Here is a 15,601-nt window from a genome sequence, read left to right on the forward strand (position 1 = left end):
TTCAGCATTTTGAAAGTTTTTCTATTTCAAATCTCTTAAAATTATGATTTTCAAACATAGAATATTGTATCATGTCTGTACCAAAATATTTAGTACAAATCAAGTACTGTAAAATACAAGTACCCAAATATTACAATAATTTTAAAGTAAAGAAATAGTGCTAAAAATTAAAAGTAAATTTCCAGTACTACATATTTTTAGTACAGAAATAGTACCTATACAAAAGTAGCTGTGTATACCTCATATCTCATTGTACTAATAAACTAAAATAGAAAGTTCTATGAAACAAAGGCTAGCTGATATACAAATGTACCAAATTGAAAGTCTCTAATTTACAACCATCTACTTCTTTTTTCATATATGCAAAATAGTTTTCTCATTTGTCACTGATCTTAAGGTGAAGGCAAAATGTTGACAAATAACAGGCATCTATATACCATTTAAAGATTTCAAAGTTTGGCTGCACAATATAAAGCTAAACATTTTTGTTACTTCATTTTTTATATAAAATTCATTTTCAATACATCGTGTACATGATATATGCATTTTCATTTTTTTTAAATGTAACTTGTACATTTTTGTATGTTCACGCAATAATCTGATTTTGAATTGTATTGTATTCTGAAAGTACTTATGGTTGAAAAAATAAACACAATAGTTAATTCCAGTTGGTAATGGTATAAATTTCTTGACTACCATGTCTGTTAGTAAAGTTTAAGAGTCCACTTCTGCATATAATTGATATTTGTACCCAAGGATTCCTTCATACATTTCCACTTATCCTCCTAAGATGTTGCTCCAATGATAGAATCCTGTAATGCATACTTTGCAATCAGACTTTGGAATACTTCCTACAGTTCCTGTAATATAATAAAATCAGCATGTAATGTTTATTTCTGTATTGTAGTCCAGCAAAAAAGGTAACATCAATTTAATCTCCAATAATTTACCAAACTTATAATCAGGAGAAAACTGTATTGTATTTTAAGCTCTGACATGATAAATTGGTGATTTTATGGTGATTTACCCAGTAAAATTTTGACAGTAAAACCTGGGTTTATCCAGTATTTCCCACAAACTCACAAACCCAGTTTCAGGACATTTTATGGTGCCAGACTACCAATTACTCCCTTCAATTTAGAATGTATGTAAAAGTAGCCCTACTCTGACAAAAAAAATAGCGTGTTTGATGTCCTTGTTTACTTAAACTAATCAACAAATTTGCAGAAATGAAACTTTTGGTGAAAGAGAAATATATCTATACCATTTTGAGCCAAAATTTACTTGTCTATGAGTTTGCAATAACAATTGAGGATTTATAAGCTCCATAGTATACTAATTTAAGATTTCCAGAAAACCAGGGATTATTTTTGGAGTACATGTACCTCTGTTCGAAGGCCAGTTATTTTGTTAGAAGGCTTTTAAGGTATGGTAAAAAATTGGCATGTCAAAAGTTGATACATGTACAAATCAGGATATACCTGGTTTCTATGAAGTTAAACTTAAGGTAAAATATTTCGAAAGCTGTGAAAATTGCAAAATTTGGTTGAACAGATAGGTATTTTTAATTGGTGATCTGACACCTTATAGCTCACTATTCTGTATCAGTTTTCTTATTGGTGAAAGCTGTAAATATGCTCATTTATAGTTAGCAAAATTTAGTCATTTGGACTCTAGTGAATAGTTGTCTTATTGGCAATCGTACCATGTTAAATTTGTATAATAAACTTCTTATGAAAACAAACTCTATTCATGTATTTGTACTACACATAACCTGTACTATGTATATGTAAGTATACTTAGTGCCTATAAAAACACAACTCATCATTTTCAAGCCCCCTTCTTTCATGTCTTAACCCCTTACAATCATTGCTTACACCAACTATAGCTGATATCTTAATTGATTTTATACAGTATACAACAACCAGACTAAAATATGAAACTTGATATTGACCAATGAACCATCACAATGAATATCAGGTCATTGTAAGATGAACCATGCCCAGAAAGACATGTACTTCACCATACAATCAGTTGCAGACGGGACAAAATATACCTACATAACCTAATTCATGATATCAGTAATTGTTTAATCTTGGTCGAGCTATTTTGATAAGTTGTTTTCCTCCAACTACAAGCATAACACATGGGTATATTTATATGTAATAAGAATTGAATCTTAGGAAAATCCAGAATATAAAATTCTATTCTCATAAATTTACAGTGTCTATTCCATACATGTATAGCAGATTAATTTTTCCCTTGATCTGTTGGTTGGTAGTGTTTTTTTTTATTTTGTCAGTTTGAGTTGACTCCTTTTTAAATTTGCAGATTTCATCATTAAAATTTTTTTTAATACCATTTTGACTATAAAAACTACATAACAAAAACTGTACATACCAGTTACATGTACTGTAGATACAGGGTCTCATCTACATGCATTTTTAATCAATTCATTCATGTCATTGTATAACTTTAAATCCTCTTTCATCTTTGGAGCAACAAATGTGTATTTCTGAAAATTTAAATTACATTAATTATTATAAATATAAGCCCTGAACCGGATTAATGTTTTCCAAATAAAACTAGAGGCTCTAAAGAGCTTGTGTCGCTCACCTTGGTTTATGTGAATATTAAACAAAAGACACAGATGGCTTCATGACAAAATTGTGTTTGGTGATAGTGATGTGTTTGCAGATCTTACTTTACTAAACATTCTTGCTGATTACAATTATCTCTATCTATAATGAACTTGGCCCAGTAGTTTCCGTGGAAAATATTAGTGAAAATCTACAAATTTTATTAAAATTGTTAAGAATTGACAATGAAGAGCAATAACTCCTTAGGGGGTCAATTGAGCATTTTGGTCATGTTGACTAATTTAAGGTCTTACTTTGTTGTACATTATTGCTGTGTACAGTTTATCTCTATCCATAATAATATTCAAGATAATAATCAAAAACAGCAAAATTTCCTTAAGATTACCAATTCAGGGACAGCAACCAAACAAGGGGTTGTCCAATTCATCTGAAAATTTCAGGGCAGATAGATCTTGGCCTGGTGAACAATTTAACCATGTCAGATTTGCTTTGGTTTTTGAGTTATAAGCCAAAAACTGCATTTTACCCCCTATGTTCTATTTTTAGCCATGACAGCCATCTTCGTTGGTTGGCCAGGTCACCGGACACATTTTTTAAACTAGATACCCCAATAATTGTTGTCAAGTTTGGTTAAATTTGGCCCAGTAGTTTCAGAGGAGAAGATTTTTGTAAAAGTTAGCAACGACGGACGACAGACGCCAAGTGATGAGAAAAGTCATTAATTCTAACCCAGATACCATTAACATAAAGGCTTAATAAACCTTATCTAGCTTGTCAGCTTTACATGCACTTTAACTCTTTTTGAAAATCAAACTCTTGAATGTTCTTTATTGTATAAGTAAACAAACTGTCAAAGCACAGTTTATAGATTTTTCTAATTTCAAATCTTTCAAGGACCATAATTGTAATTTCTTAAAACATGTATTGAAAATCTTTCTCTGGTTACCAGTCTTCTGAAATGAGGGTAAAATCTCAAACTTTCTGATAAAGATATCTCTTAATTATATCTATTTGACTCTAACTTAAGTAACTGTTTGTTTATTAAATTATTGTCAAATAGATTGCATGGTTAGCTGTTGTTTTTCTTACAGCTATCAATTGTTGCTGGTTGATGTAATCTCTTTTCAGTGGTCTCCTTCCTCTGTTTTAGGTCAAATCGTTTCAATATTAAGTCAGATTTAACAATTTTTTATTATAGCAGAATACCTTTCCCTCTTCATACAAATTGTGACTCCCCATAATACTTGAAATATAATAAAATCTATATTGTGATGTTTACTTACAAGTAGTCCCTGTTCTCCTGATAACCCATGGCCAGGTGGTCCTGTGGAACCAGCTCCTCCCTAAAACATGCACATTTGTATTATTAATTTAAATCAATGAAAAACATACTTTTTACCATTCATTACTTTATACATTTTTTAATCATTAACGATACATAATTTTCTAATTCCTTCATTTTTGTCCTTTGGCATTAATTTCAACCATATATGAATTTGTTTTCGATATTTTCAATATATCTGTTCTCACAACAACATACAACATTCATTAAAATAGATATTATAAGTTATATGGTTCGCTACTGACCCCATACGGATCCATAGAGGGTAAGTAAAATCCATAGGGGGTGAGGCCGGAGGCCGAGTCCCCTATGAGTTTTATTCACCCTCTATGGATCCGTAGGGGGTCAGTAGTTAATAGTATAACGAATTTATCGGACGCTGGACTTTTTCTGCGGTGTTTTGTTAAAAAAAAGAAAAGAAACACAACAACATTAATAGATGACGTTGCCATTAACGCGTCATGAAACCCATATGAAACTTACTAACCCCATACGGTCTCATAGGGGGTCACCACGTGACGGCGTTTAACCAATCACAACGTGATAATTTATCTGTGGTCCGATAAAAGCCTATATATTGTACAAGAGTAATGTTAATTGAGTTGTCTTTTTACTTATTTATAAGTGGTGTATAAGCATACTAATGTGAGCATAACTCAAACACTTATCAATCAATCCTACAATATTTGCTACCAAACAAAGCCTACTTTATACATTAAATCTACATGTGACAAACACTGCTGAATACATACCACAGGGCCTGGATTTCCTCTAGGTCCTGAAGTTCCTTGTACTCCTGGTTGGCCCTAAAGTAAACAAAGTAATCATTTTAATATTGACCTTCCATCAAAAGGTATGCTCAAATAAAAAATCCTTTATAGTAATACTTTGTGATTCTTTGCTTACATTAATGGGGCAGCCCCGTTATTCCGACACCCCATTGGTCCGACACCCCATTATTCCGACACATCATTGGTCCGACACCCCAATAGTCCGACACCCCATTAGTCCGACACGGATATAATTTAACAATATTATAATAAAAAGTAAAATAAGAAAATACCAAACGGAAAGTCTTTAGTCAAATGGAAAAAATCAAAAGCCCAAACTCATCAAATGAATGGATAAAAACTGCCATGTTCCTGACTTCGGTAAAAGCATTTCATTATAAACGGTAGATTAAATCTGGTTTTAAAGATATAGTTTCAAGATTCAAGATTTTCAAGATTTTATTCATAACCACAGACTCATACATGTGTACAAGAGGACAATATATACAAACATGAGATAATACATAGCGAGACAGGACAGACGAAACATAAATACATAGCATACTATATAGGACAATTGATATAATTATTTCATAATTTTTTTCACGAACATTGATAATTTCCTTTGAACTTGTACGTTACATATACAGACAACAAGCCAGTAAATTTGTTCTTGTCTAGATTCCATAATATAATATTCATAACATAATAATTTGGTATAAACGTTGATTTAAGAGCAGTTGGGTCAGTATTTTTACAGAATAATGATGAACAATATATATAACTCATCCCTATTCCCTCATTACATAATGTACATATTCTCTGAATCTCTCTCTTGCATGACAGTCGTATAAAATTCCACTATATTGACAACATTATTTGAACAAATTAAAACAAACATAATAGGTAAAAATGTCAAAAATAGGGGTATAATAGTCAACCATGTCTTGTAATCTCTATAACAACAAACATGTAACAAGGAAACATGTAACTAGAGGCTCCAATGAGCCTGTGTCGCTTTCCTGATATTTTTATTTATAAATGATGCATGTATGAAATAATGCAACCGTTATTCTTATGCTCTAGTTTCAGAAATATAAGTCAAAAACTGCATTTCCCCTCATTGTTATATTTTTAGCCATGTCTGCTATGTTGCTTGGATGGCAGGGTCACCAAACACATTTCTAAAACTAGATACCATAATGCTGATTGCTGCCAAGTTTGGTTTAATTTTCCTCAGTAGTTTCAGAGGAGAAGAAAAATCAAGGGATCAATTGACCATTTTGGTCATGTTTGACTTTGTAGATCATACAGTTTAGCTCTATCTATAATAATATTTAAGATCATAACCTAAAACTGCAAAATGTCCTTAAAATTCACAAATTTCAGTTACAGCTACCCGACAACGGGTTGTACGATTTGTCTGAAAATTATAGATCTTGATTTAGTAAACAATTTAAACCCATTTCAGATTTGCTCTTAATGATTTGGATTTAGAGAGATAAATTCCAGAATCTACATTACCCCTATGTTCTATTTTTAACCGTGCCAGCCACCGCCTTGGTTGATTGACCGGTTCATCGGACACATGTTTTAAACTAGCTGACACCTAAATGATGATTGTGGCCAAATTTGGTTGAATTTGAAATTTGGCCCAGTAGGTTCAGAGGAGAAGGTTTTTGTAAAAGTTAACGGACGACGACGATCGACGGACGCCAAATGATGGGCAAGATGAGCTGAAAAGGCATATAGTAATAGACAAAGCACATCAGGAAAAATGAACGAAGAAATACATTATCTTCATTTCAAGGGAATAATATCATTAGTTAAAACTAATCCTCCTGAGAGTCCTCATAATTATAATAACATAAGTCATGAAGTACTTACTATATTATAATTTTGCTTAATGTCCAATGACAAATATTACATGCGAAAACAATTTAACAATAAATACAATAGGTATGTAATGTAATAGATACGATCCGGGGTAAAAAAAGGGTTAATGCAACTTGGAGTGTTGATGGATGATAAACGTACATTTAATAGGAACACACATTTGCCTTGCAACAGGCTCAGTCAAAAGGCTACCGACGACCCCTCATAGATTTGTTGCAATGTTTCTTAACCTGCAGAGAGCGTGGTACTCTCTACGGGGCGCCGAATGGGACTCTTGTGGTTTTGTACAAAATTCAATTCTGTCATAACAAAGTCATTTTTGCCTTACAAAACTATGTGATACAGACTTTTTTTATGAGAACTTCAATTTTGTGATGACAAAATTCATTTGAGTAGACAAAATTCGACAAAATTCGATTTTGTCATGACAAAATTCATTTTTGTGGACAAAATTCAGTATTGTCAAAAAGGTATGCAAATACAAACTTATTTGCATACAAAATTGACTGTTCTTACCTGATATGGAAATTAAAACACAAAAGTCAATTGTGTGAGACAAAATTGAGTTGTGTGAGACAAAATTGACATTTGTGAGACAAAATTCAATTTTGTCAGTTTTGTTTCACAAAAGTTGATTTCGTCAAGACAAAATTCATTTTTGTGACAACAGAATTCACTTTTGTGAGACAAAATTGACAAAATCGAATTTTGTCTCAATTTTGTTAGACAAAATTCAATTTTGTCGATTTTGTCTCACAAAAGTCAATTTTGTGACGACAGAATTCAATTTTGTAGCGACAAACTTCAATTATGTGACGACAAAATTCAATTTAGTGATGACAAAATTCAATTTTGTGAGAAAAAATTGAGTTTTGTGAGACAAAATTGACTTTTGTGAGACACTCAATTTTGTGAGACACTCAATTTTGTGAGACAAAATTCAATTTTGTCTCATAAAAGTTGATTTCGTGAAGAAAAAATTCAATTTTGTTAGACAAAATTCATTTTTGTGACAACAGAATTAATTTTTGTGACAACAGAATTCACTTTTTGTGAGACAAAATTGACAAAATCGAATTTTTTCTCAATTTTGTGATACAAAATTTAATTTTGTGAATTTTGTCTCAAAAAAGTCAATTTTGTGACGACAGAATTCAATTTTGTAGCGACAAAATTCAATTATGTGACGACAAAATTCAATTTTGTGACGACAAAATTGAGTTTTGTGAGACAAAATTGACAAAATCGAATTTTGTCTCAATTTTGTGAGACAAACAATATTGTCTCACAAAAGTCAATTTTGTGACGACAGAATTCAATTTTGTAGCGACAAAATTGACTTTTGTGAGACAAAATTGACAAAATTCAATTTTGTCTCAATTTTGTTTGTCAATTTTGTCTCACGAAAGTCAATTTTGTCTCACAAAACTCAATTTTGTCTCACAAAACTTTAATTTTGTCTCACAAAACTCAATTTTGTCTCACAAAACTTTAATTTTGTCTCACAAAACTCAATTTTGTCTCACAAAAGTCAATTTTGTGTAACAAAAGTCGATTTTGTATGCAAATTAGTTCACAGAATCCAAACTAAACTAATTTGCATACAAAATTCACTTTTGTCGCCCAATCTCTACACGAGGCATCGGATAAAACGTCACCACTTTGACATCTGTGGAAAATTATATACCTCGAACGGACGTTCAATGCACCCAGTACGGGGCGCCGAATGGGACTCTTGTGGTTTTGTACTCAAAATTCAATTTTGTACGGACAAAAGTGACTTTTGTTCAACAAAAATTAGTTCAGTTTAACAAAATTTGTATCATACTACAAATTTAAAATTTTGTCATACAAAATTATCTATCAGCGGACAAAAGTCACTTTTGTCATGAAAAAATTCATTTTTGTTACACAGACTTGACTTTTGTTACCTAATTTAAAAATTGGGCGACAAAAGTCAACTTTGTATTCAAATTAGTTAAGTTTGGTTTCTGTGAACTAATCTGCATACAAAATCGACTTTTGTTACACAAAATTGACTTTTGTGAGACAAAATTGACAAAATTGACTTTAGTCTCAACAAAATTGACTTTTGTCTAAACAAAATTGACAAAATTGACTTTTGTCTCAACAAAAATTGACAAAATTGACTTTTGTCTCAACAAAATTGACAAAATTGACTTTTGTCTCAACAAAATTGACAAAATTGACTTTTGTCTCACCAAAATTGACAAAATTGAATTTCGTCTCAACAAAATTGATTTTTGTCTCACGAAAGTCAATTTTGTCTCACGAAAGTCAATTTTGTCTCTTAAAAGTTAATTTTGTTGTTACAAAATTGAATTTTGTCTTCACAAAATTGACTTTTGTCTCAACAAAATTGACAAAATTGACTTTTGTCTCAACAAAATTGACAAAATTGACTTTTGTCTCAACAAAATTGACAAAATTCACTTTTGTCTCAACAAAATTGACAAAATTCACTTTTGTCTCAACAAAATTGACTTTTGTCCCAACAAAATTGACAAAATTGATTTTTGTCTCAACAAAATTGACAAAATTCACTTTTGTCTCAACAAAATTAACAAAATTGACTTTTGTCTCAACAAAATTGACAAAATTGAATTTTGTCTCACAAAAGTCAATTTTGTCTCACAAAAGGTAATTTTGTCTCACAAAAGGTCAGACAAAATTGAATCTTACCTCACACAATTGACTTTTGTGATTTAATTTCCATATCAGGTAACAAAAGTCAATTTTGTATGCAAATATATTTATATTTACATACCTTTTAGACAAAATTGACTTTTGTCATGACAAATATGAATTTTGTCTACAAAACTGAATTTTGTCATGACAAAAATGAATTTTGTCTACACAAATGAATTTTGTCATCACAAAATTGAAGTTCTCACAAAACAAGTCTGTAGCACATAGTTTTGTAAGACAAAAATGATTTTGTTATGACAGAATTGAATTTTGTACAAAACCACAAGAGTCCCATTCGGCGCCCCGTACCCAGGGTTTACTGCTAGTTGGAAGAAGGCAAAAGTTATCATAATTCTATTCCCACTTTAATTTTAAATAGATATCAAAACTCATTGACCTTGTCCATCGAATGACTGAGAACTGGTAATGCAACTTAGGAATATCAAGGTTGATGGGTATTCGTGAAAATAATGGCATATATTTACTCAAAACAAATACAGCGGAAAATCTGACTGAGGTGCCGAGTAGCGAACAGTTTGTAAAACTAAATGCACTTTTTGAAGTTTTGTCGAATAACTAACATGGCGATACGCTACTTTGTGTTTCTCCCAAAGGAGGGAAATATAAAAGTTAAGGCTTCATTTGAGCTTTACTGAATAAAAGTTTGTATGTAAGATGCGAAGTTGATTCGGTGTGGTGTACATAATTTGTTTGAGAAGAACATTTAAGGTGGCTCGGGTGTCTTCCTCCATCTTGGATTTTAAATAAGGAGATATCTTTGGTCTATATATTTGATGAAATGTGCAAATTTTGATAGTTGTATGTAAATTATGTAAAAGACTTTTGATATAAATATAGAAAATTGTGTGTTTTAACATAACTTCAGTTGTAATTTTGTAAAAACGCCTTGTTTGTGTTTGATTAGATTTTTTCAAACTTTGCCAAATAAGGGGAGATAACTCCGATAAAGTAAATTTTACAATAGAAAGTGTTATGAATTTACCTATTTTGATATGTAGCAAGAAAACAAGTTCGGTGACCCCATTTTTTCTTTTGTTTATTTGAAAGCATGTTATAAGAGCAATATTCTCACATTTTATCTTAAAGTTCTTATAGTATGTTTTCGTTTTATCACACAAAATTTAATTTTCCATGAATAATCTATACAAAATCTGACAATTTTGCGCAACCTGTAGCGTGAAAAAAAGTCCGGTGACCCATACTTTTTAATACAGTTTTGAAAAAAGCATGATAAAAGCTTTATCTTGACAAGTTATCAAAAAATTCTGTCAGTTCTAATTAAGACACCCTAGCCACCTTAGTTTGTCTTTATGCAACAATGATTGTACTTCTTGAAGAGTGAATTATTTAAAGCAAATACATTACACATAAAATAGGGGTGAACCAAACAGAACTTTGTTAAGTTTGGTGCGTTCTCCGTAAAGAATCAGCCAAAACTGTTCTGGTAAAAAGAAATAATGAAAACAAGTACATTCCTGTAACAGTGTCAATGTCAAGAGAAGTGGAGTTTGTTGCTAGATCTATTTTCATGTCGCATGTTTGCCTGGTTTGTTTATAAGACAACCGATAAGTTGTGTTTTTAAAGATGCAACAAAGAACACACATTAGTCAAATGAAAATAACTAAAATATAATTACAGAAAGTTTGTTGCTTTATGATTATGCAATGACAATTATTGTTGCTTATGTCATCATTCATGGACATGACGGTTTGAATACTTGATTGGTAATTAATTTTTGTCTGATGTCCAGTGGCAAATGTTTCATGTTCATTCTGATAGCACATTTCATCCATTTATATCGAAGTTTCAACCTTAATCAAGTCTTCTTTGTATAGAAAGATAATTACCGATTGGACAATTTCACTATAGATGTTATAAACTTAAACACACTCGCCATGGCTATCAGTGTTCGATAATTAAATTCGTGTACTATATATATATATATATGAATCGAAATAGTACTGGTTGGAAATCAATAGTCCCTATTTATGGTAAAATGACAGTTTTTCCAGTTTTGACTGTATCCGAGACCTTATCACGTGTACACGATTCATTACGATGAGAGACTGCTGATGACATTTTTTTTTAGGGGACGACCATTTGATATTCTGGGGGAGGGGGGGGGGGGGGGGGGGGGGAGCAGGAGGATTTGTTTTTGATTGGTTATTTATTTTTGTAACCTGAGAGGACAGATTATTCATTTTCTGCACTATTGAAGCAAGATTTTTCATTTTCATTAAGGAAAGGGACTGATTATTCATTTTCACAACAATATTAATGATATTCGAAAACATACAATTTTTTAGATATTTGTTAGTTACATGTATGAATACATGTATAGTCAAGTCATAATGTACCATTTAATCAGAAAAGATCATTATCCCCTGCAGAAATTTTAAGATTCAAGATTTCATTCATAACCATGATAACCTCAGACACATACTTGCATGTGTACAAGAGGACAATATAATATACAAACATTTTAAGATAATACATAGCGATACAGGACGAACGAAACATAAATACATAGAAATAATAATATTATAAAAGACAATTGTATAATTAGATTTTATTTAAGTATTTTATAATTTTCTTCACATAATAAATAATAAATCATTTATGTTCCCAAGCAATATACATGTATGTCATACATACATAGTATTAAAGTTGAACTAGTTTTACCTAGCCTCTTTGAAAAGTATTGTTCAACATATTTTGCCGAGCGGAGCGAGACAAACAATTTTTGGAAGGGTTTTGGAACCGCTGAAGGCCCAAGAAGCTATAGACATGCTGAGGTAACTACCACAGAACAAACCATTTATTTTTGTGATTATCAAGGCTGAGTTATTTATTTTCAAAATCCTCCTGCCCCCCCCCCCCCCCCCAGAATATCAAATGGTCGTCCCCTTAGTAGAATGTGTTCCAATCTATAACATATCTTAAATTAGTTTACCAAAACTTGCAAGGACCTTGGTCTTTCTTATATTGACGTAGTCATGGTACTTATTCAATGGTAATATCAAACAGGTGACATGATATTATCTGTTTCTGTGATATACACATAAGCAAGAGTAGTTCAAATATCAAGTTTCTACGAAGGAGTGTAGGGATTTGGGGAGGGGTCGTTTATATAGATATTCTGTAATTGATATGCAATTTTCTCTATTCTTTATATTGTTTGCAATTATTCTCTAACCTTTGTATTTCGGCGGTTACTTACCTTTGTCGGACTATTGGGGTGTCGGACTATTGGGGTGTCGGACCAATGGGGTGTCGGACCTTTGGGGTGTCGGACTAATGGGGTGTCGGACTAACGGGGTGTCGGAATACCGGGGCGACCCCACATTAATCACTAGAAAGTCTTTATAAAAATATAAGGTTATGCACTAATGACTATGCATTCAGATCTACATTAATTTTTTTCATAGCCATCTTTTTTTTGCTTAAGACATAATTTTCCAAATAAAAATTATCAAAGTTTAACAGTTTTTACACAATTTATATTCTTACAAATATTTGCTATCCAACTGTTTTTTATATTTTTTTTTTTTTTTTAGATAGTACATGTACTTACTGGAGGTCCAGTTGGTCCTCTTGGTCCAGAATTTCCTTTCATTCCTTTCATTCCTTTAATTCCAACTTCTCCTATTGCCCCGAGTACACCACAATGCACCAGGTGCTCCCGAGTCTCCCTGAAAATAATATTGTGTAAAATTACACCAATCAACATCAAAAATTACTTCTTCTAAAAGTTTGTAACTTAAGCTATTTTCTACACACATTATCAGAAAAAAAAATTATTGTCTATATTGCAATTTGACAAACACTAATTTTGATCATTGAGAAGCTTAATTTTTCCTCAACAATAGAATATTATTAAATTGTTCAACTGACTTTTACAGAGTTGTCTCCCTGTAATGTAACATACTACCTTAGTTTAATTTTGGACCCTTTGGACCTTAATGTAGACCAATTTAAAAACGGGACCAAAAATTAAGAATCTACATACATAATTAGATTCAGCATATCAAAGATCCCCAATTATTCAGTTTTTGATGAAATCAAACAAAAAGTTTAATTTTGAACCCTTTGGGCCCCTTATTCCTAAACTGTTTGGACCAAAACTCCCAAAATCATTACCAACCTTCCTTTTATGGTTATAAACCTTGTGTTCAAATTTTATAGCTTTCTATTCACTTAAACTGAAGTTATGGTGAGAAAACCAAGAAAAATGCTTATTTGGGCCCCTTTTGGCCCCTAATTCCTAAAATGTTGGGACCTCAACTCCCAAAATCAATACCAACCTTTCTTTTGTGGTCTGACATAAACCTTGTGTTTAAATTTCATTGATTTCTATTAACTTAAACTAAAGTTATTGTGCAAAAACCAAGAATAATGCTTATTGGGCCCTTTTTTTGGCCCCTTATTCACAAACTGTTGGAACTAAACTTCCAAAAATCTATCCCAACCTTCCTTTTGTGGTCATAAACCTTGTGTCAAAATTTCATAGATTTCTATTTACTGAAACTAAAGTTATTGTGCAAAAACCAAGAAAATGCTTATTTTGGCCCTTTTTGGCCCCTAATTCCTAAAATATATATATAACCCCCAAAAAATAAATTAACTGATTATTTGATCGATTTTTTTTGCGCCACTGTCCAAGGACTACATAGCTCTGCAAAAATAAAACATCTGAAGTTATTATTTTCTGAACAGAATATATATTGAGCTTGATCATGTTGATCTGTAAACTTGTTACTGCTTGTCATGATCTAAAATAAATATAACTATAATAAGGGTGAGAGTTGGGATTTTCCTTACATGTCAATGATGTTTAAGCCTGCCCCTTTCTGTACATGTATGTGCCAGTCCCAAGTCCGGAACCTGTAATTTAGTGGTTCTTCTTTGTTGCTTTGTTAGTAACTTAATGATACTTGTTTTTTATCATTGTTCTGTTTATTAATTAGCCATTAGTTTTCTTGTTTTTATGTTTTATATACATTTGTGATTTTGGGGTCTTCCATCATGTCAATGTACAATGTACATGTAAATGTAGCTGAGTAGGTGATATTGGCTTAAACCTTTGCTTATTGTTGAAGGGTGTACGATGACCTTAAGGATGTCTGCTGGTCATGTTTTTGAATTCTTGTCATATTTTCGATTTTCTCAGGTTTTATCCATCCAAATGTATTAAATTTTTTTTTTAACGACACCCCACTTTTGTCTTCATAAATCTGTTCAATAGATCATTTAAGATTTAGTGATCCGGCGGCATGAGATTCTTGTTATTTTTTCTTGGTTTAAAGGGTAAAAAACAATTCCAATGTTAACAAATAGTAAAGTCTGAAGAAAACCCTTTTCCCGCCATTTTCTAAATGTCTCGTATTTTGAAAACTACACACGAGACTAATGATTTTATTACTTTATTTTGTTTAAATATCAAAGTTGTTTTCATTTTAAGCAACCACATGAAATCCTTGTTATTTTAAATTAGAGCAGCAGACATCCTTAAGCTGTTACTTTTCTGTCATTTGGTGTCTTGTGGAGAGTTGTCTCATTGACAATCAATTCCACATCTGTTTTATATTGTATCGTCTTGTTGTAGTTATCGATTCATATATTTTTGCCAGTTCAAGACTTACAAAAATGTATGGGAACATTTCCCTCCCCTAGCTGGAAATTCTCTGGCCCTTGTGGTAGTTTTCTATAAATTGTTATCCAGATATGTTTGAATAAGAGAAATCAACACAGTTGTTTCCTTATGATATGACGTTAAATGATATCTAATGTTAAAAGTGGGGTACAGCCACCTGCAGAAAATTTGAATGGAAGTGGAAAACAATTGTCAAAGAGACAACAACCTGTCCAAATAGCAGACAATAAACAGACTAATAATTTAAGACATTATGTATATTAAAGACCATAAATTTATTCATTATAAATAAAGTTTAAAAAGATAATTAAAAATTTGAAATCAGTTCTGAAGCAGATTGTATGGGAAAGGGGGGGGGGGGGGGTGCGGGGGATTTGATTTACCACATTCCCAAGGTACCTCTTATTTTTACAAGTCTTCTCACACTTTTTCAATATCCTTGACCCATATCCGTCAATTATTGCAACTTTATTTACTTTGCCTTTTTTTTCTGTAACTATTTCCTACATTGATCATGTTGATTGGAAAATAATTCCCATAAGAATGGGGACACTCAAAATTTTACATTAACCTTTTCCAGAGTAATAAGGACAATCCTAAATAAACTAC

At 31.8% G+C, this 15,601-nt stretch overlaps 1 protein-coding gene across 1 annotated transcript; it reads right to left on the reverse strand.

Annotated features, from left to right (window-relative positions):
- Positions 1-481: 481 nt before the first annotated feature.
- On the reverse strand, positions 482-13,030 carry LOC134725778 (collagen alpha-1(I) chain-like). Its single transcript, XM_063589932.1, has 5 exons — positions 12,914-13,030; positions 4,695-4,748; positions 3,884-3,943; positions 2,401-2,515; positions 482-860 (listed from the first exon to the last, which is right to left on the reverse strand). Exons 1-4 carry the CDS (start codon positions 12,962-12,964, stop codon positions 2,429-2,431), a joined length of 252 nt encoding a protein of 83 aa, XP_063446002.1. The 5' UTR covers positions 12,965-13,030; the 3' UTR covers positions 482-860; positions 2,401-2,428.
- Positions 13,031-15,601: the final 2,571 nt, after the last annotated feature.

Source organism: Mytilus trossulus, chromosome 7 (assembly GCF_036588685.1).
Source record: "Mytilus trossulus isolate FHL-02 chromosome 7, PNRI_Mtr1.1.1.hap1, whole genome shotgun sequence".
NCBI lineage: Eukaryota > Metazoa > Mollusca > Bivalvia > Mytilida > Mytilidae > Mytilus > Mytilus trossulus.

What these genes read in the sequence shown, in the direction of transcription:
- LOC134725778 (XM_063589932.1), bottom strand. Translation starts at nt 12,964, where the DNA reads ATGAAAGGAATGAAAGGAAATTCTGGACCAAGAGGACCAACTGGACCT. An exon ending in GAGGAAATCCAGGCCCTGTG is followed by an intron (nt 3,944 to 4,694) that starts GTATGTATTCAG and finishes TGCATGTTTTAG; the next exon opens with GGAGGAGCTGGTTCCACAGG. An exon ending in CAGGAGAACAGGGACTACTT is followed by an intron (nt 2,516 to 3,883) that starts GTAAGTAAACAT and finishes TTAAATTTTCAG; the next exon opens with AAATACACATTTGTTGCTCC.